The sequence below is a fragment of the Coenobita brevimanus genome, chromosome 103, assembly GCF_032717465.1.
Source record: "Coenobita brevimanus isolate Jiangsu-jjx chromosome 103, ASM3271746v2, whole genome shotgun sequence".
Lineage (NCBI taxonomy): Eukaryota > Metazoa > Arthropoda > Malacostraca > Decapoda > Coenobitidae > Coenobita > Coenobita brevimanus.
The window spans coordinates 9,319,471-9,341,910 of NC_137056.1; the positions used below are offsets into that span (position 1 = coordinate 9,319,471).

Consider the following 22,440-nt stretch of genomic DNA (forward strand, 5'->3'; position numbering starts at 1 on the left):
TTAGCAAACGAGTACACGTGAGGCGTTGCCAGGTGATAATTAGCCTATTCCAGATGTATGGCAGTATCAATTACCTTTTCTCTGTCTTTTATACATTATTTTGAATAAGAATAGGGCAAAGAGCACATTTCCATGGATAAAATGAGAGGAAAAATCCGTCCGGCATTTGTGTAGCGCAGCGTAGCTGGTCAGGTGGGAGGAGAGGCAAATGGAGGGGAGGTAAGGAGGGGGGGAGACAAGGACAGGAGAAAAATGGCTAAATTGTCAACAGTGGATGGGAGTACAGGTGACATTAGCAGAACTGAGTATAGCTGGACATTGGTAATACTGATAGATGATACAAGCCACCACTTGAAAGCCCGGCCGAATTCAAAATAACACAGAATCACAAATGTGACACCCCGTGGTATGATCCCTTGCTCCCAAGCATCACGAAAGTGACGCACCGCGGTTAAGGGGTTAATCCTGTCAATATAAGCTGTCTTCCCACAACTGAATAAAACCATCTAGCATTAGTCAGGAATGCATCTTCATCATCCAATCCTGTGTTGCCCCATGAGGAGCGTAGGAGCCCAGGGCAAGACAAGTTGGTCCTGACATTTAAGATGAGAGTGAGCAGCCTTACTCATCCCTGAGTGGCATTACGTGAGCAATAAACCAGATTAAATTGAATAAATATGCACAACAACTGTTCCTGGCCCCTCCAGCACATGGGGTCTCTAAAGCTGAATCATATCATCTGAAGGTTTTAATCCTTTGAATGCCAGTGATTTTTATCGGCTGAATCAAATTGTCTGGCAGTAGGCTAAAATACCTTAGTTCAATAGCAACAGTCAGGGATTTAAAAATGTTAAAAAGTAACTTCATTATACATACCATTGTAGAGACCTCGCTGCAGAACCAAGAGTCTGGTGTGAGCAGCCTTGCAATAGCCAGCATGAGGACTACACTGGGATGCCATCCTGATCCCCTGCCATTCAGGGCGTAAATCCTCCCCTAGGGTGTAATAAGAACACTGATTATTACATTATTCCCACTGGGTAAAGAATACATACACACATCAATACAGTATAAACATACATACTGACATACATTTTGAATGACCACGTTCCATGACTGCATGGGTAAGCCTTGTTCGCATGATGGTAACTTCTATGCTACAATCCAAATGACTCTTTTAACCGCTAGGTTCCTTCTCATGACCTTGTCCAATGTTTCCCCAGGTCTGCCTACATGGGGCTCTGTCCAATAAGCTCACAACTACACAACACTTCACCTACAGCAGTTAATCTCACACAATTTCTCCACATTCCAGTACTGTATATATAAACAGATGTGAACAAAACTGAGCTTTAAGAACAAAAAGAAATTTTATACTCTGGTGCAACAATGTGGAATTAGTGTCAATGTCACAGTTCCGAGAACTGTTCAAAAGAATGATTATTATACTCATGTATGATATGTTCTCATAACACAATTTTCACTGGTGGGCATAATTCTTCCAGTATACATTATCTTCAAAATATTGTACTGAAAAATAAATATGAAGCATTTAGTATGAAAGTTAGCTCACCTATTCGCACCTTAATATCCATGAGCTCCTCTGCCACGTGTCCCCTCACCAACGCTAGGTAATATTTGTCCACGAGTCTCTTAGAAAAACACTTGGTTATTTCACCGGCAGCTTGTTTATTGAGTGCAATGCAGAGAAGACCACTGGTTGCAAAGTCAAGCCGGTGTGAGAACCTGAACTCATGGACTAGTGATGGGTCAGCCAAATAAGGAAATAATTGCTTTAACTGGCTTTGTACTGTCACCTGGAGGGAAAAAAAATGCTGTTAATATTCATTCATTCCACACTAACTGAATGCAGTTGTTAATAAGTTCTTATTATCAACCTCATTATCTTCCAACCAAATGATGGGGTGAGATAAGATCCAGGAAATATGGAACGAGATGGCATTAAGGAGGTAGAAATATCAGCAGAATGCCCAGTGGAAGATGTGTGCAAGATATTCACAGAAGAAATATGTGCAGCATGTGAGGTGGTGTGTGGGGTGAAGAGAAGATGAAACGGGGTGCAAGGAACAGTATGGCAGAATGAACAGGTGAGACAGGCTGTGGCACAAAAGAAAATAAGCATATAATGAATGGATAAGAAATAGGGGTGTGGAAGAAGTTGAGAGACGGAAGAGAGAGTTATATGTAGCGAGGAAGAGTGAGGTGAAAAAATTAGTAAGAGTGAGTAAGAAAAGAGTGGATGAGGAATTTGGAAGCAATTTGAGTGTCAAATGGAGGGAATGTAAGAAAATGTTTTGGAAAGAGGTAAAGAGAGTCAGACAAGGTGGCAATGAAGTTAGTAGAGGAGTGAAAGATAAAAATGGTAGACTACTAGTTGAGAAGGGAGAAAAAGTGAACAGATGGAGAGAACACTTTAATGAATTGCTGAACATAAAGAATGAAAGTAATGTGAGTATAAGCGGCTGAGGAATGGCTGGGAGAAGGAGGGAGGTGAGAAGATAGGAAGAAATCAGTAGCATGGAAGCTGTGGAAGCAATGAAGAAAGTCAAAATGGGGAAAGCCCCAGGAATTGATGGTGTGTGTGGTGAAATGCTGAAGCATGGGGGAGAGATAGTAGTAGAATGGATGTGGAAGATGTGCAGATTGGCCTGGAAGAAAGGTAGAGTCCCAGAGGTTTGGAATTCTATCTATCTATAACCCGATGCCCTAATCCCGCAAAGGGTGGCAGCAGACGTCAGATATAATTATTCCCTTGTACAAAGGGAAAGGGGAAAAAGAAGTGTGTGGTAATCATAGGGACATGGGGGAAGAGATAGTAGTAGAATGGATGTGGAAGATGTGCAGATTGGCCTGGGAGGAAGGTAGAGTCCCGGAGGATTGGAAGTCAGATATAATATTCCCTTGTACAAAGGAAAAGGGGAAAAAGAAGTGTATGGTAATCAGAGGGGCATTTGTCTTCTTAGTATAATAGGAAAAGTGTATGGTAGGATACTTATTGACAGAGTTAAAGAAAGAGCAGAGAAATCAGTTGGAGAAGAACAGGGAGGCTTTAAGAAGGGAAGAGGTTGTGTAGATCAGATATTCATTCTTAGATCTTTAGTGGAAAAGTTTCTAGAGAAGGGAAAGAAGTTGTATGCGGCTTTCATGGATTTGGAGAAAGCATATGACAGGGTGGACAGACAAGGATTGTGGAAAGTATTATGAATATATGGAGTAGATGGGAAGTTGTTGAATGCTGTGAAGAGTATGTACGATGGTGCGAAGGCTGCAGTGCGTGTGGATGGTGAACTAAGTGAATTTTTCTCTTTGAAAGTTGGGTTGAAACAGGGATGTGTCATGTCGCCATGGTTGTTCAATCTGTACATGGATGGGGTAATAAAGGAGGTACAAGGTAGGGTAGTGGATGTTGGAGTGGCCCTGGTGAGAGAGGATAGTGTTTGGAAACTCCCTGTACTGTTGTTTGTAGATGATACTGTGTTGTTGAGTGAAGACGAAGGGGAGCTGCAAAGGCTTGGTGGATGAGTTTGGGAGAGTGTGTAAGAAACGGAATCTAAAGGTGAAAGTAGGGGAGAGTAAAGTGATGGTCTTTGAGAGAGGTGAAATCAGTGAATGTACAGCGAGGTTGGATGGTGAGGAATTGGAAAATGTGAGTACGTTTAAGTACTTGGGTAGTGTGATAAGTAAGGATGGAGGTTTGGAGGGTGAAGTGCTTGAAAGGGTACAGCAGGGAAGAAAGTTTGCTGGTTCTTTGAAAGCAGTGATAAGAAACAGGGAAGTGAGCATGGAAGTGAAAAAGTTACTACATGACAGTATTGTGATACCAACTCTAACGTATGGAAGTGAAGCTTGGACGTTGTTTGTAGGACACAAGAATGAGAGCAGTGGAAATGAGTTATTTAAGAGGAGCCTGTGGAGTCACATGGAGAGACAGGCTGACGAATGAGGATATAAAGGAGTGTTGTGGTGTGGATGTGGATGTGATAGGAAGCATTATGAGGAACACACTGAGGTGGTTTGGCCATGTGGAGAGGATGGAGGGTGAAAGACAGACGAAGAGAGTGTATGTGAGTGAGGTGGAGGGGGGAAGAGGGAGAGGGAGGCCGAGGATGAGATGCAGAGATGGGGTGGAGAGGTATATGAGACAGGGGTGTGTGAGTTGGGAGCAGGGAAGTGAAATGGCGGGGGACAGGGTGACTTGGAGGCGATTTGTTTCTGGCCACCCCAAACGAGATTGAGGCGTCTGGCAATAGATAGATAGATAGATAGATTTGTCTTCTTAGTGTAATAGGAAAAGTATACGGTAGGATACTTATTGACAGAGTTAGGGAAATAACAGAGGAATTAGTTGGAGAAGAACAGGGAGGCTTTAGGAAGGGAAGAGGTTGTGTAGGTCAGATATTCATTCTTAGATCTTTAGTGAAAAAGTTTCTAGAGATGGGAAAGAAGTTGTATACAGCCTTCATGGATTTGGAGAAAGCATATGACAGGGTGGATAAACAAGGATTGTGGAAAGTATTAAGAATATATGAAGTAGATAGGAAGTTGCTGAATGCTGTGAGGAGTATGTATGTATGTATGAGGGTGCTAAGACTGCAGTGCGTGTGGATAGTGAACTGAGTGAGTTTTTGTATTTGAAGGTTGGGTTGAAACAGGGATGTGTCATGTCGCCATGGTTGTTCAATCAGTATATAGATGGGGTTATAAAAGTGATACAAGGTAGGGCAGTGGATGTTGGAGTGGCCCTAATGAGAGAGGGCAGTGTTTGGAAACTCCATGTACTGTTGTTTGCAGATGATACTGTGTTGTTAAGTGAAAACGAAGGGGAGCTGCAAGGCTTGGTGGATGAGTTTGGGAGAGTGTGTAAGTAACGGAATCTAAAGGTGAATGTAGGGAAAAGTAAAGTTATGGTCTTCGAGAGAGGTGACGTCAGTGAATGTACAGTGAGGTTGGTTGATAAGGAAATGGAAAATGTGAGTGCATTTAAGTACCTGGGTAGTGTGATGAGTAAAGATGGCAGTTCAGAGGGTGAAGTGCTTGAAAGGGTACAACAAGGAAGAAAGGTTGCTGGTTCCTTGAAGGCAGTGATATGAAACAGGGAAGTGAGCATGGAGGTGAAAAAGTTATATATACATGACAGTATTGTGATACCAACTCTAACGTATGGAAGTGAAGCTTGGACGTTGTTGGAGGGACACAAGTCAAGAGTGACAGCAGTGGAAATGAGTTATTTGAGAGGAGTCTGTGGTGTCACATGGAGAGACAGATTGACAAATGAAGATGTGAATTAGCATTGTGGTGTGGATGTGATAGGAAGCGTTAGGAGAAACACACTGAGGTAATTTGGCCATGTGGAGAGGATATAGAGTGAGAAACTGATAAGGAGAGTGTATGTGAGTGAGGTGGAGAGGGAGAGAGAGAGAGGGGAAGGCCAAGGATGAGATGGAGGGATTGAGTGGAGAGGTATATGAGAGGAGGGGGTGTGAACTGGGAGCAGGGCAGTGAAATGGTGGGGGACAGGGTGACGTGGAGCCAATTTGTTTGTGGCCACCCCGTAAAAGTGAATAAGGTGTCTGGCAATAGACAGATAGACAGATGCCCAGTCAAATGAAGTTTCTGGAATTTATATTAGATGCAATATTTTACACACACCCAGCTAGAAAGAGTCTGAAAAAAACTGGGAACCATCTTCACTGACAATATTATAAACAAAGGAATCTAAATTCTAAAGGGTTAAAGGACTATAAAATTATATTTGCCTGTCTGCATGATGCTTGACCACTTCAAGGCAAGATTTAAATCTGTTACTGTACAGATCCCACATTCTTAAGCAGTGCAGTATGTATTTGGCTCATCTCTCTGATTGGGGTAATAGTAATCTTGTTTTTAATGCTTCGAAAACTCAGTTCTTACATCTTTCAACCCTTCAAAATCTATTGCAGGAGTATCCTCTAATTTTTAACAGTACCCAACTCAATCTTGCATCATCTTCAAGGAAACTTGGGGTTTCATTCTTTTGGGGATTTATCTTGGAAAGATCATATTACCTGTCCTGTAAAATCTGCTTCTAAGAGAACAGATTATGCTAACTCTGTGCCTTCTTTACCCCTGCACAGTTGTTAACTTTATACAAGGGTTTTATTTGCCCCTGTGTAGAGTACAACTCTCATGTGTGGGGAGGCTCCCTACATTCAGCTCTTCTCAACAAGGTGGAGTCAAAGGCTTTTCGTCTCATTAACTCTCCTCCTCTTACAGGCTCCCTTCAACCTCTGTCTCTTTGCTGCACTGTTGCATCTTTATCTCATTTCTATTGCTACTTCAATGGCTACTACTCTGAACTGTCCACTTGCATCCCTCCACCACTAAGGTAGGCACATAGCACCTATCTGGCAAACAAACTCTCATTCCTTTTCTGGCCAACTAAAATGCATCAGTCAGCCATTACTCCCTGTCCTTCATGTATACACCAGGACAACTCTGGAACTGTCTTCCTCTGTCTGTATTTCCTACTGTCTATGACCACCACTCTTTCAAATGCAGTGTGTCCAGGCATCTTGAAATAACAGATGAATTTGGCTCTCTGTTATAATGTTTTTGTTTTTGCTTCAAGGGAACAATCTTGTGGGCTCCTGGCCTTTAGTTCCTTCTCCCTTGTATTAAAACAAGTAAATAAAAAAAATTAAAGAGGTCAGAGATTTGAGTGAACATATTACGTCTAGGATGTTCTCTTCAGACTATGATCAAAATTCTCAATGCTATATCAAGTTTACAGTATTTTGGCTGCAGTTTGTTTCATGTAATTCACTTATCTGGAGTGGCTATGCCTACATACTGAACCATATTTGTCACTTAATGCTTCTGATAAGGGTGCGTGGTAGCATGTACTGTACTGTACTGATTTTGGACCAACTGGTACACATGGCCTTCCTAAGGACATAAAACAGAACCTTTATCTGAAGAGAAATGTCAGCCATGCTGCATTCAGTCTCAAGACATCTATGTTCATTTTTAATATAAAAATTCACCACTGGCTGCAAAGTATATAATGTTTCAATAATCAGCTACAGCAGTGCTGAAACCAACACTTAGGGGAAAAGGGTGTGCGCATGATTCCTTGCAGAATTACCACAAGTCTGAAATCATGCTGACTCAGTCACCAATTACATCTAAATTTCTTACCAAATCCCTCCTTTCACTGAAAGATTCTATAACAATATGCTATATTCTATAACAATATGCTATAATTACATGTAATCACTGGTCTTCTGAAAATGGAGGGCCATATGCTTCCTCTAAATCCAAGCCAGTACTGAATAATCTGGCATATTCTGTTATGTCAGTGACTAAAATACTACATGCAGTTTTTATACACTGTTGCTGTGGCCCCAGCCTCATTAAATATGAACCCAGCAGACTGCAAGCTGAAGTCGCACTTCTCCTTCAATCCATCGTCATCACTTTGAGGGACATTATAAATTATATAAACTTAACAGCGAGGAAGCTCAGGAACATCTGTATGACCAGGTAACATAGCCACCCAGCTATATCAATGCTGCCACATGCCACATAATATTTATAGTTAATGTTATGTAGAAAATATTGCACAGTCCACTTTTACTTTGATTAAATTTGCTATAGCTCCATTATGCTAAGCTGTAACAGGAAATTAACACTGGAATACACTACCTGTCACAACAAAAAATAAGTGCTATGGAAAGCCTGTAAAGATGTAGAACTTTCATATTCCATCAATGAGTTACTGGAAACAGGCTACAACAAGACAAAAATCTCCACCAAGATAAGGTAGACATACTACAGGGACACTGTAACCCCCCCATCAACCACTTCTGATGCCATGAGCCTGGCCTGGGAATCATTTTATTTTATTTATATCACAACAGAGATCAAAGAACTATGCTACAGACCAATCATTTGTGCAACTGAGAAAATGTCTTGGGGAATGAACAAATAAAAGCTACTTGCATAACTGGAAAACACAAACTGTTCTGATTAACCTCGAAGGTATGGTGATTGTTCTCTTCTTTCTATCTTCATACAATTTACTTAGGAAAGGTCTCTCATATTGAAAGGATTAATGAAAGCTGTATTAAACCCTTCAAGCTCTACAAGTATCTTCTGAATTAAATAAATGTGTAGAAAAAGTAGAAATAAAATTTGTGAAATGTCATGGGAGTGAAGGGATTAAAATAATATGCACTGACCTTCTCACCATAATTGCTGTTGATGAGAACATCCTGTCGTTTGTTCACGACCAGGTAGTGTGGACTGTGGTAAATGACCTGTAACATCATCACCAACAATGTATTCCTCTCCAATTTACTTATCAGTTTCATTCATATTGCAGTTTCGCTCATCTAACAATATGTGGCATGAAATAGCCAGTGATAAAGAAATACAATACAGGTACAAGTTATCAATGCAATTCTACCCCAGTTTCCCTAACTGTAAGGGAGTAGGTATGATCCAAAACAGAAAAAGAATTCAAGTATAAAAGCTACCAACAGTGACATAATGTATATCACACATTAACTTATACATCATTCTCAGATTCATCTTACATGTTCATGTGAGTACATAAGTTGCTCTGCTATCCAATTTGACATAGGTTTAACCCCAGACTGGGGTGGTGAAGTTATTTTCTTTGATAAAACAAAGTAAGGCATACTGGTCCTCCAAAAGGCCTACTGATGTGTCATAAATACACTCCTGCTCATATCAGATCAATCCCAAATGAGACAGTCCTAGCATGTATTCAATACAGACAATGGCATTAGCACTAAATGTGCATTAAATGGTGATATGAGAAAGTGTGTGGCATGTAGAGAGCCTGCTGGGCCTTAGAAATCAAACAATCAAGTTTGCCCTGAGAAAAATAGACACATCCACACACACACCAGATGCCTTAATCCCGAAAGGGATGGCCACAAACAAATCACCTCCGTGCCACCCTGTCCCCAGCCATTTCGCTGCCCTCCCCCCAGCTCACACACACACCCTCTCTCATATACCTCTCCACTCCATCCCCCCATCTCATCCTTGGCTTCCCCCTCCCTCTCCCCCACTCCACCACACTCACATACATTTTCCTTGTTAATCTCACGCTCTCCATCCTCTCCACATGGCCAAACCACCTCAATGTATTTCTCCTAACACTTTTTATCACATCCACACCACAATATTCCTTCACATCTTCATTAGTCAGTCTGTTTCCCCATGTAACTCCACATGTTCCTCTCAAAATAACTCATTTCCACTGCTCTTACTCCCCACTTGTGTCCTTCCAAAAAGGTCCAAGCTTTGCTTCCATACAATGAGAGTTGGTATCACAATACTGTCATACAACAACTTTTTTACTTCCATGTTCACTTCCCTATGTCTTATCACTGTTTTCAAAGAACCAGCAACCTTTCTTCCCCGTTGTATCCTTTCAAGCACTTCATCCTAGAAATTTCCATCCCTACTCATCATACAACCCAAGTAGTTAAATGCACTCACATTTTCTATTTCCTCATAATCCAGCCTCACTGTGCATTCAGTGACTTCATTTCCCTTGAAGACCATAACTTTACTCATCCCTATATTCACCTGTCGATTCCGTGTCTTATACACTCTCCCAAACTCATTCACTAAGCCCTGCTGTTCCCCTTCATCTTCATTTAATGGTACAGTATCATCTGCAAAGAACAGTACAGATAGTTTTCAGATATTGCCCTCTTTCATTAGGGTTTCTCCAACATCTGCTGTCCTACTTTGTGTCTCCTTTATAACCCCATCCATATACAGATTAAACAACCAAAGAGACATGGCACATCCCTGTATCAATCGAACATTCAGGCAAAAAAATCCACTCAGTTCATCATCCACACACACTCAAGTCTTTACATCCTCATACATACACTTCACGGCATTAAGCAGCACCCCATTTACTCCATGTCTTGTTAATATTTTCCACATTCCTTTGTCTATCCACTCTGTCATATGCATTCTCAAAATCCATGAAGGCCACATACAACTTCTTTCCACTAAAGACCTAAGGATGAATATCTGACCTACACAACCTCTTCCCTTCCTAAAACCTCCCTGTTCTTTTCCAACTAATTCCTCTGTTATTTCCCTAACTCTGTCAATAAGTATCCTACCACATACTTTTCCCATTACACTAAGAAAACAAATGCCCCTATGATTACCACACACTTCTTTTCCCCTTTTCCTTTGTACTGGAGAATAATTATACCTGATTTCCAATCTTCCGGGACTATACCCTCCTCTCAGGCCAATCAGTACATTTTCCATATCCATTCTGCTACTACCTCTCCCTCATGCTTCAGCATTTCACCACACACTCCATCAATTCCTGGGACTTTCCCTATTTTGACTTTCTTCACTGCTTCCACTACTTCCATCCTACTGATCTCTTCCTCCCTTCTCCCAGTTGTCCCTAGCCACTTATACTTGCATCAAAGAGTGGATAGACAAGGAATGTGGGAAATATTACGAATTTATAGAGTAAATGGGAAGCTGATGAATGCTGTGATGAGTATGTATGAGGGTGCTAAGGCTGCAGTGCATGTGGATTATGAACTGAGTGAATGTTTCTATCTGAATGTTGGATTGAAACAAAGATGTGTCTGTCCCCATGGTTGTTGAATCTGGGGGTTATACAAGAGGTACAAGGAGGGGCTGTGGATGTTGGAGTGGCCCTCATGGGAGAGGACAGCATTTGAAAACTTCCTGTACCGTTGTTTGCAGATGATACTGTATTGTTAAGTGAAGAAGAAGGGGAACTGCAAGGCTTGGTGAATCAGTCTGAGAGTGTGTGTAAGAAATGGAATCTAAGGTGAATGTAGTGAAGAGTAAAGTTACATTCTTTAAGAGAAATAAGTCAAAGAAAGTACAGTGAGGTTGGATAATAAACGAAAAATGTGAGGGCATTTAAGTACTTAGGTAGTGTGATGAGTAAGGATGGAAATTCGGAGGATGAAATGCTTGAAAGGGTACAACAAGGAAGAAAGGTTGCTGTTTCTCTGAAAGCAGCGATAAGGAATAGGGAACAGAGCATGGAAGTAAAAAGTCACTGCATGACAGCACTGTGATACCAACTCTAACATTTGGAAGTGAAGCCTGGACCTTGCTGGAAGAACGCAAGTCAAGAGTGAGAGCAGTGGAAATGAGTTATTTGTGAGGAGCACATGGAGTTACATGAACAGACAGACTGACAAATGAGGAAGTGAAGTACCGTTGTGGTGTGGATATGGATGAGATAGAAAGCATTTGGAGAAATACATTGAGGTGGTTTGGCCATGTGGAGAGGATGGAGAGTGGCAGACTAATGAGGAGAGTGTATGTGAGTGAGGTGGAGGGGGTAGATGGAGGAGGAGGCCGAGGATGAGATGGAGAGATGGAGTGGAGAGGTATATGAGGGGGGGGGTGAGCTGGGGGGAGGGCAGTGAAATGGCAAGGAACAGGGCAACATGGAAGGGATTTGTTTGTGGCCAACCCTTATGAAATTAGGGGTCTGACAATAGATAGATAGACAGACTTTCAGTCCCTGTATTTAAGAGTTCCTTACAGTGTTCTTTCCATCTACAGTACTCATTTTTCTTCCATCTCCATATTCAATCTACCACATACAGTCTATTTTTCACTCCCCTACTAACTTCTTTATCACTTTGGCTAACTCTCTTTACCTCCTTCCAGAACATTTTCTTACATTCCCTCCAATATACATTCAAATTCTTTCCAAATCCCTCATCCACTTTCTTCTTCCTCTCTCTTACTAAACTTTTCACCTCTCTCTTCCTCTCTGCATATAACTCTTGCTTCCATCTCTCAACTTCCTCTATGCCTTTGCTTCCCATCTACTCATTATATGCTTTTTTCTTTAGTGCCACAGCTTGTCTCACCTCTTAATTCTACCATGCTGTTCCTTGCACACCCTTTCATCTTCTCTTCAGCCCAAACACCACCTCACATGCTGCACAGATTTCTTCTGCAAATATCTTTCACATACTTTCCATCTCCCCCATTTGCTCCATATACTTACCCTATCAATCCTCCACTGCTCTCTCTCATATTCTGCCTTTTTTCCATCCTCTTACAACCTTTTTATCCTCCTTGTATGGACTACTTCCTTCTGTCCTTCTCTCTTTCTGTTCATCCATTGTCATTTGTACCTTGACTTTCACCACCACCAAGTGGTGGTCAGAAAGTCCACTCCCCAAACCTCTGTAAGCTCTTTCATTCATGACATACCTTCTCATTCTCTCAGCCACACACACATAATCAGTCATTGCCTTCCGTTCATTCAGTTCACCACCCACCCTTCTCATTACCTGCCATGTATACAGTACCTGTGGATCATTTTGTGCCCAAAAAGGGTACTGGCTATCATCAACCCCTTTCCCACACAAATGTCCACTACAGCACTGCCATTCTCATCCACTTCTGCAGGCACACCCCACTCACCAAACTCCATCCACCTTCACATTCCCTACTTTTCTATTCATATCTTCAGTCCAAAACACTCTCATTCCTCAAACTTTTCCATGCACACATCCACATTTGCCCTGAACTCTTCTTTTACGTACCGGTCACACAAAATATAATAATAATAATAATAATAATACGGTAAAAGCTCGATTAACCAGAATGAATGGGGATTCTTCCATTCTGGATATGGAATTTTCTGGATAATCAAATGTTACTCTTGGAAATTTTCTGGGAGGTCAAACAAATGAAATAGTACCAGACTTGGGACTTTATTTCATAAAGTACAATATTCAGTATCAGATACAGTACAGGTACACTCATGCTCACTAATATCTGCCCAGGGATGTCCCCTTCCTACCTCAGAAAACCCAGGGAAGAGGGGAGGGGGGAACAAAACCAGCTCCACCCACCACTACCTCAGCTCCCGACCATCCCCCATACCCCTACCCTACCCCCCACCCCACCCGTCATTCTTACCTAGCAGTTACATCTCAAGCTGATTTCATACTTAACACTATTAGTCCCACTACTAGTACAAAGAACATTAGGATATGTTAAAAGAATATAACTATCAACATGTTGCAGCAAGGAATTAATGCATTATGATGCTGACAGTAAAACAAAAACGTTAACAACAGCCACCTCAGGCCTCCTGTGTTGGGTGTACTGCTTTGCAAACATGCACACACACACACACACACACACACACACACACACACACACACACACACACACACACACACACACACACACTACAGCAACACGGGGAAAGTGTACATACTCTGTAAGTACATACTCTGTTCTTTTAGTATTGCAAAATGGATACATACTTCAGTAAAACAAATTTGGAAAAGAAAAGGGATAAAAGTAAAAAGCAAAATGATGACTTCTACCATGAACTGGTTGAAGTGGAGACTCACAATAGACTGGTTGAACGTGTACACAAACTAGAAATGGCTTTCAAAAATGAAATTGATGAAATAAAGAAGCAAATGCACTTGCAAAAGGAAGAGATAGAAAAACTAGGAAGGGAGGCCAATAAGAAAGACACAACCATCAGTGAACTAACAGTGGAATTGAGTACGCTTAGGAAGAAAGTGAGTGAAATGGCAAGTACAGTAGTCAATCACGAGAGTGTTATGGGAGTTCAAAAATGACACAGAGACAATTAGGCAAGCAAGCAGTCTTATGGACCAGAGCAGTGATATTGAGGAGAAGATAACACAGGTGAATGAAGCTGTGCAAAGCTACAAAAATGATGTAGAAACCACGTATGCTGAAATGGTGAAAGTAAAGAAAGACTTAGAAACAAGGGTGGAGGAAAAAAGCATTAAAAAGGAAGTGAAAAGAATAATCCAAAACAATCCAAAGTTAGTCAGAGATTCAGTAGAGATAAACAAGTCTATAGTAATCACTGGTATAAAAGAGGAAGAAATAAAAAACAAGATCACAAGAGACAAAAAGGAGATGGCAAATGTAATGAGCTTACTGAAAGAAGTATCAGAGGAAATCTGTAGTAAAGACATAGAGGAACACAAAAGGTTAGGGAAATACGAGAAAAGCAAGACAAGACCACTAAAGGTGACTTTCCAGAGTGTAAACACTGTGGAAGAGATACTAAAAAATGCAAAGAATCTTATGGAAAAAGAGGAGTTCAAAAATGTATGGATAAAAAGATGCCTAACACAAGAGGAACTGGAATTACTGAAAGAGAAAAGGGAGGAAGCAAAAACAAAAAATGAGGGAAGATCAGAAGAGGAGAAGAAGAAATTTTTTTACAAAGTAATAGGATTGCAGGTACGAAAGTGGTACACAAACAGGATGGAAGAAAAAGGAGGAAGGTAGTAGAACCATGTCATGACAAATATATAAACAAGATGATAAAGTTGATGTACTCAAATGTGGATGGAATGGTATCTAAATTACTAGAGATGAATGGTTATGTCAGAGAAAATGAACCACAAATAATATGCCTAACTGAAACAAAATTAACACCAAGGATATCCAATGACATACTAAACTTAGAGGAATACAATATATGGAGAAGAGACAGAAATTTTAAAAAAGGAGGAGGATTTATAATATTAACTAAGAAAAATCTAAAAGTCAAGGAAATAAAACTAGATATACCATCACAAGTAGAACTGATTGCAGTAGAGATCGACACATCTGAAGGTAAAGTAATTGTAGCCAATTTGTACATGCCACCCAGATCAAACACATGGGAAAGAGACGAATATGAGGACCTGGCAGAGAGTACAATTCAGAGTATAAGATCATTACTACAAAAAATGGAAGAGAAATCGGAAAGAATTATACTAACTGGGGACTTCAATACAAATATAAATTGGAATACTCTAGATATAAACAGCCAAGAAAGCTGTTGGGACCAAAAGCTCCTGGATCTCGTACAAGAGTTTTTCTTAACGCAACATGTGAGGGAAACCACCAGAAAAAGAAGACTTGATGTACCTTCAGTGCTCGATCTAATATTTACTAAGCAAGCAAATTATATTGAAATTATATTGACAGTTTAATATATCACCCTCCACTCGGCAAAAGCGATCATGCAGTACTAAATTATAACTTCAGGATAGCATATGACATAGTAAACAGCAATGACAGTTACAAAAAGAGCCTAAACTATAAAAAGGGAAATTATCAAGACCTAAAGAAGTATTTCTTAGAAGTTGATTGGGAAAATGAGCTTAGAGGACAAGATTTAAATGCTGTATATAAAAATTTTTGTGAATTTTATGAAATAGGAGTCCAGAAGTACATCCCACAGCACAAAGAAACAGATAAGAAAATACAGAAATGGTTCAATACAGAATGTAAAAAATCAAAAGAAAGAAGAGATTTGTTGTGGAACAGATACAGAAGACACAATAGTGAAAGGGTGTATAATAATTACAAACAGGCAAGAAATGACTATACAAGAATAAGAAGGGAAGCCCAAAAACAGTTTGAGGAGGATATAATAAATAAAAGTAGTGATCAACCAAAGCTGTTTTACAGCTATATCAGAAGCAAAACCAAAGTAAAAGATATAATACAATCCATTACGGACGAGGGAATCACTTATACACAAGAGAAAGATATTTGTGAAGCACTAAATAAGAATTTCCAATTAGTTTTTACAGAAGAAAAAAATTTTGAGAGGGACTATGTGGAACACGCATGTCCACACATACTACCAGATATACAAATAGCAGAAAAAGTAATACAGGAGGAGTTAAGTAGATTAGACAGAGGAAAAGCAAGTGGTCCTGATGAAATTTCATGTTGGGCATTACGAGAATGTGCAAAGGAGTTAAGTAAACCATTATTTATAATTTTCAAGAAATCCTTGAGTCAAGGTAAACTACCTGATATTTGGAAAAAAGCAAATATTGTCCCCTTATTCAAGAAAGGAAAAAGACAAAATCCACTCAACTACCGACCAGTATTACTGACCAGTGTTGTAAGCAAGGTATTAGAAAAACTTATAAGAAAAGCTTGGGTAAATCATCTAGAAGAACACAGTATGATAACAGAAAGACAGTTTGGTTTCAGAAAAGGAAAATCATGTGTTACTAATCTGTTGAGCTACTATGACAGAGTAATAAACACAATACAGGAAAGGGAAGGATGGGTGGACAGTATCTATTTAGATTTCAAGAAAGCTTTTGACACAGTACCACACCAAAGACTTTTATGGAAACTGTACCATCAAGGAGGAATTCAAGGCAAACTGTTTTGTTGGATGCAAGACTTTCTCATAAAAAGAGAAATGAGGACAGTACTAAGAGGAAACTACTCATCATGGAAAGAAGTGACTAGTGGAGTACCACAGGGTTCAGTGCTGGCACCAATCATGTTTTTAGTGTATATAAATGATATAAACAGTAACACTGGAAATGAGAGCTATCTGAATATGTTTGCAGATGATGCAAAAATACAAAGGAGAATTACTAACACAGACTCTTGTAAAGAGCTACAAGAAGAATTAAATAAACTTCATGAATGGAGTAGTACATGGCAAATGGAATTCAATGTGGACAAGTGTCATGTGATCAAGTTTGGTAAAAGTGGAAAAAGACCTGATTGGGATTATAAGTTAGGAAATAAAACCCTATACACATCAGAAAGAGAGAAAGACCTAGGTGTGATTATCAATAACAGACTATCTCCGGCTGACCACATCAGCGAGAAGGTATGGAACATGTATACACTGCTTGCAAATATGAGAATAGCATTCACATACATAAATGAAGACATGCTAAGATGGATAATAACATCATTCATTAGACAAACCCTAGAATATGCATCAGTAGTCTGGAGTCCTCATCTCAAAAAGCATATAGACAAGATTGAGAAAGTTCAAAGGGCTGCTACAAGATGGATACCAAGCTTAAGGGACCTAAGCTACGAAGAAAGACTAAATAAACTGAATCTACCAACACTACAGGAGAGAAGGAAAAGAGGTGACATGATAATGCTATACAAGTGCATATCAGGAAAGGAGAAAATAGACATAAATGATTACTTAACATATGGAGAAGCATCAGCAAGAGGACACTGTAAAAAACTGCATAAGAAGAGAGGTGATAAAGACGTAAGGAAATTCAGTTTCCCAAACAGAGCAATTGATCAATGGAATGCACTACCGAATGAAATAGTGTGTGCCAAAACAATTCACAAATTTAAGGATATGTACGATAAATATGGTTTAACCCTTTAACCGCGGGTATTGTTTTGCCCCGACTGTCCTCTCCCGCGGGGGTTTCAGCCAAAATGTAAACAAACTTTAAACCTTTATAACTCTGCACAGAATTAATCTAGAACAAAAAATAAGGCACCATTAGAAAGTACTAACCTTCGGCTTTGCAATGATGTAGGTTTCATGATTTCGTTGACTATCACTGGATGGGCAGTGCCGTTAGAAGTGAGCGATCTAAAATCACTATTTTTCGCTCACACACCATCACCTTCGCTCACACATCATTACCAAATGCCAACCTCATTCTGATAATAATACTATAAACATATATGAACACTGCACATACGATAAACACCCACTCTGTGTTCACTGATGCAGGTAAAAGGCACTGTAATTACCCGCACTTCACTGCCACATCAGCGGTGTTGTAATCACTATTTTTCGTTCACACACCATTACCAAATGCCAACCTCATTCTGATAATAATACTATAAGCATATATGAACACTGCACATACGATAAACACCTACCCTGTGTTCACTGAGGCAGTGAAAGGCACTGTTATTGCCCGCACTTCACTGCCACATCAGCGGTGTTGTAATCACTATTTTTCGCTCACACACCATTACCAAATGCCAGCCTCATTCTGATAATAATACTATAAACATATATGAACACTGCACATATGATAAACACCCACTCTGTGTTCACTGAGGCAGGTAAAAGGCACTGTAATTGCCTGCACTTCACTGCCACATCAGCGGTGTTGTCACTCACACAGCTGGACAGATACTGATGCGTGTTGGTCAGGGGTGGGGTGGGGGGCCCGGGGGGTGGGAGGAGGGAGGTGGGGGTCGGCTGGAGTGAAAGAACTTAATAGCTACTCTCCCTTGAAACAATTGGCGCACGGAAAAAACACGGGGTATTCAAAATATTCACAAACATTCGAGAATGACACCCGCGGTTTGGTCCAGTTTTTGCAGTGTCATTCTGAGATGACACCCGCAGTTAAAGGGTTAAGACATGGGACAGTACGAGCTTGACTCATTCCTGTAAAGATGCAATTAGGTAAGAACAATTAGGTAAGGTAAGAACACACACACACACACACACACACACACACACACACACACACACACACACACACACACACACACACACACACACACACACACACTGAAAAACACAGACATAAACACACCCAAACACACAGGCACAGACAGGGACGCATGCAAACACCCAACACATGAGGCCTGGGATGGCTGTTGTTAATGTTTTTGTTTTATTGTCAACATTATAATGCATTAATTTCTTGCTGCAGCATGTTCATAGTCATATTATATACTTTTTACATATCCTAGCATTTTATATTTGTGTATTAGTAATGTGACAATGAGTGTAACGTATGAGGTCAACTTGAGATGTAATTGCCAGTTAAGAATGACGAGTGGGGGGCTGGGAGGAGTAGGGGTAAGGGGGAGGGTTGGGAACTGGGGTAGAGGGGGGTGGCACTTGTTTCGTCCCCCCTCCCGTCTTCCCTGGGTATATTGGGGTATGAAGGGGACACCCCTGTGCAGAAATTAGTGATCTTGAGTGTTCACTACAATACACACAAAAAGACAGCAAGAGAAATTGTACAGGACTCAACACAAACCAGCAAACATTACCAAAAATTATTTAAAGAAAAATTTAGCATATGTTACAGGCCAAAATAATTTGAAAACTTAGCTGTGTACACTACTTTATTTTGTACTGTACAGAACTAATCAAGAATTATACGGGGACGACCGCGAATTTGCGTTCAGGTTATACAGATGTGCCGATGCATCGGATGCCAGTTAATCGAGCTTTTACTGTACCTGTAATAATAATTCATTTTTCATTCATTCATTGCCAGACGCCATGTATCCCAGACAGGGTGGCCAAGGGCTTAGAGTTAATTGTTTTACAGGGAGGGGCACTAATCCTCCACCAACCCCACTTGACGAAGGGGTGCCAACAGCATCTGGTGTTCCCAGGTGGTCACCCATCCAAGTACTACCCAGACCCAACGTTGCTTAACTTCGCTGATCGAACGGGAAGCGGTGTACTCAACGTGGTATGGCCGTTTAATAATAATCTATCTATCTATCTATAGCCCGACGCCCTAATCCCGCAAAGGGTGGCTGCAGACAAAACGCCTCCAATAATAATAATTAATAATAATAATTAATAGTAAAAATAATAATAATACATCATCCAATCCTACACTGCCCCATGAGGAGCATAGGAGACCAGGGCTAGGCAAGTTGGTCCTGACATTTAAGATGAGTGACCAGCCTCACTCATTCCCGAGTGGCATTATGTGAGCAATAAACCCCAACTACCCCTTGGATATAAATCTTTATTGGCTCAATCTGATTGGGGTGCCATAATTACCCACTAAACCACCAGGCTCCATAATTTGGCTATATGGTTACCACCCAGCATAGTAAAATGGTTTCCTGGTGTACAGGAAATCATTTGGCTTGTCACTCAGTGCAGAGTCACCCACAGGCAGACGAAAGAGGAAAGAATGAAGGAAAGAAAGATAGAAGAGGGAGTGTAAAGTCACCCATAGGCAGAAGGACAAGGAAAGAATGAAGTACAGAAAGAGAGAAGTGGAAGGAAGGAAAGAAGGAAGGAGGAGTGGAAAGAGCAGCCACCTGTAAGCAACACTACATCAAGTGAGTGAATGGTGAGTGCCCCCACCTACCACCAATAAGATAACACTATTAATATAATAAAAAAATAATAATTACAATTGTAAATTAGATGGTGGCAACCATCATCCACTCACCTGATGTGGTGCTGCCTACTTCTTCATTCAGCTTTATAATTTTTTTTCTGTTTGCCCTCCTCTCTTCCCATTTCTCCCATATTTCCCATTGTTTTGTATTACTCTTCCTACCTTTTCAGGTGCTTTACACTGAGTGGTGACAAGCCAAATGGTTTCTTGTAAGCTAGGAAACCATTTACAAAGCTGGATGGTAACCTTATGACTAACACATACATCTTCCCTATGTGTCAACAAGTGGGTTGGCGGAAGGTTAGTGCCCTTCCCCATAAAACAACTCAAAGTCAAATGGCAGCCCCTTATGGGATTAGGCTTGTTACTCGATGTAAAGATACCTGAACAGGATTAAAGATTAATAAAATGTGACAGGAAAGATGGGAGAAATAGAAGACAGAAGGGTAGACACTGAAAAAGAATGATAAAGGTGAAGGAAGAAGTAGGCTGCACTACATCAAGTGTGTGGATGATGGTAGCCATACAGTACACTTATACAGTTTACTGTGTAGTGTACTATGTATACACCTAGTGTTGGCATTGATGAAGGGTGGAGCTGTACACCATGCAGTATAGTAATTTCAAAATCACAGTACTGCACTAGGACACAAAGCACTGAGAGGCCACAAGCTTTGTAACAGCACTACAGCAACGAGCAAGGCATGGGAGGCCACAAATAAAATCACAGCATTAGGGTTTTGCCACCGTGTGGTCACAAGAGCTGAGCGTACAGATAGGTCTTCACTATAAGAGATCCATGGAAGAGAATGAGAGAGCGTTCTGATTGGCTAATGCATTGCAGGGTTTTCCTGGGCAAAGGTTGGGTCCTACGTCTGAGCCGGATGATACGCCTCACCTCACCGCCAGATATAACACCGGGCAACCAGTTGCTTCCTGTTTTGTTTTGTTTCATTTTGTTTTTAAAGGCACCAACATGCTTGCATGTGTCTGCCTTGGCTGCCTAATGGCAGCTCTCCATGCTGCTTGATCTCTGGCAGCTTCCCTATTCAGTCCCTTACCCCAGAGATCACACTCAACAACTTCATCCCAAGTTTTTTTCGATCTACCTCTTGCAACCCTACCCCTAACATTAACACTTCTCACTTTCTGCATCAATTATCATCCCCCATCCTCTCCACATGCCCAAACCATCTCAGCCTACCTCTCCTCATCACAATACCAGTATATTCAAGTCCGAACCTACCTCTCAACTCCTCCATTGTAAACCTAGCCCCCCAAGGCCTCGCACTAAGGGACGCACTGCACATTCACCTAATCATTGTCATTTCTGTACGTTTGAGCCAGTGAATATCCTATTCCACTACTGCCCAGGTCTCACTACCACACAGCATTACACTCCTAACACATGCTGCATACAAAGATTTCTTAGCATGGAGGGAGGGCCCTCTCAATGTCAGGAGAAGTAACAGCTCCCTGAGCTTCTTCCAATCACTTCTCACTCTAGCCACAAAGCTAACTCCAACCCCACCTCCATCACATAACATGTCTCCCAAATAACAAAACTCTTCCACACACTTAAGAGAACGGCCAGATCAATCCTTTCACGCCTGACAATCCCCACATGCTCTCCCCGACACACTGCACGCATGACATCAGCATTATCTCACAGTCTACCTCTAATACCACTACATCTCTTATGCACCCACTTATTACAAACACCGCACAAGATGGAATTATTTCCTATGCCCTTGTGGCAAACCACCCATAGCCACTCTTCCTTTTCTTTGACAGTAGAGTACTGCTACCAGCCCTAGATACTATCACTTTTGTTTTATCTGTATTTACTCTTAAGCCCTTGTGCCCAATACCATCTCTCAATTTTCTATCCACCTCCATTTCATTCTCTGCAATCAACATCAAATCATCAGCATACAACGTCTCCTATGGGGCCCATTTCTGAAGTCACATGAGAGGGCTTCAAATACCATGATAAACAACAAGGGGGTCAAGACTGACCCTTGAAGCACACCAACATTCACGGAAAACTCATCACTCAAAACTCTATTCACCCATTACTAGGTGTGAGCACCCACATACATGGCCATAACCATCCTAACCAGCCACTCCTCATTCCCAAACTTTCTCATTGCCCGCTTCACCACCTCTCCAGAGGCTCTGTGAAAGGCCTTCTCCAAATCAACAAAAACAAAGTACAGTTCCCTTTTCTTTCCTATATATTTTTCCTGAAGCTTTCGAACACTGAATATGGCATCAGTGGTCCCCCTGCCTGGCTTAAACCCACACTGCATCTCACCAATTTTCACATTTCTCAAATCATACCTTCTAGAACTCTCTCCATTACCTTCATTATCTGGTCTAAAAGCTTTATACCTCTATAATTTCCTCTTTCCAGGGCATCATCCTTCCCCATGTATACATT

General features: G+C 40.9%; 1 protein-coding gene and 1 non-coding gene across 2 annotated transcripts in view; both read right to left on the bottom strand.

The window, feature by feature from the left end:
- Positions 1-22,440, bottom strand: part of LOC145415584 (RNA pseudouridylate synthase domain-containing protein 1-like) — a 51,505-nt gene that overhangs the window by 26,147 nt on the left and 2,918 nt on the right. The window contains exons 2-4 of the mRNA XM_080284804.1: positions 8,241-8,318; positions 1,574-1,817; positions 877-996 (exon numbers count right to left, since the gene is read on the bottom strand). Coding sequence (XP_080140930.1) covers positions 877-996; positions 1,574-1,817; positions 8,241-8,318 — 442 coding nt within the window. The remainder of the gene's footprint in view (positions 1-876; positions 997-1,573; positions 1,818-8,240; positions 8,319-22,440) is intronic.
- On the bottom strand, positions 19,224-19,342 carry LOC145415837 (5S ribosomal RNA). Its single transcript, XR_013900144.1, has one exon. It is a non-coding gene; the product is annotated as a 5S ribosomal RNA (ribosomal RNA).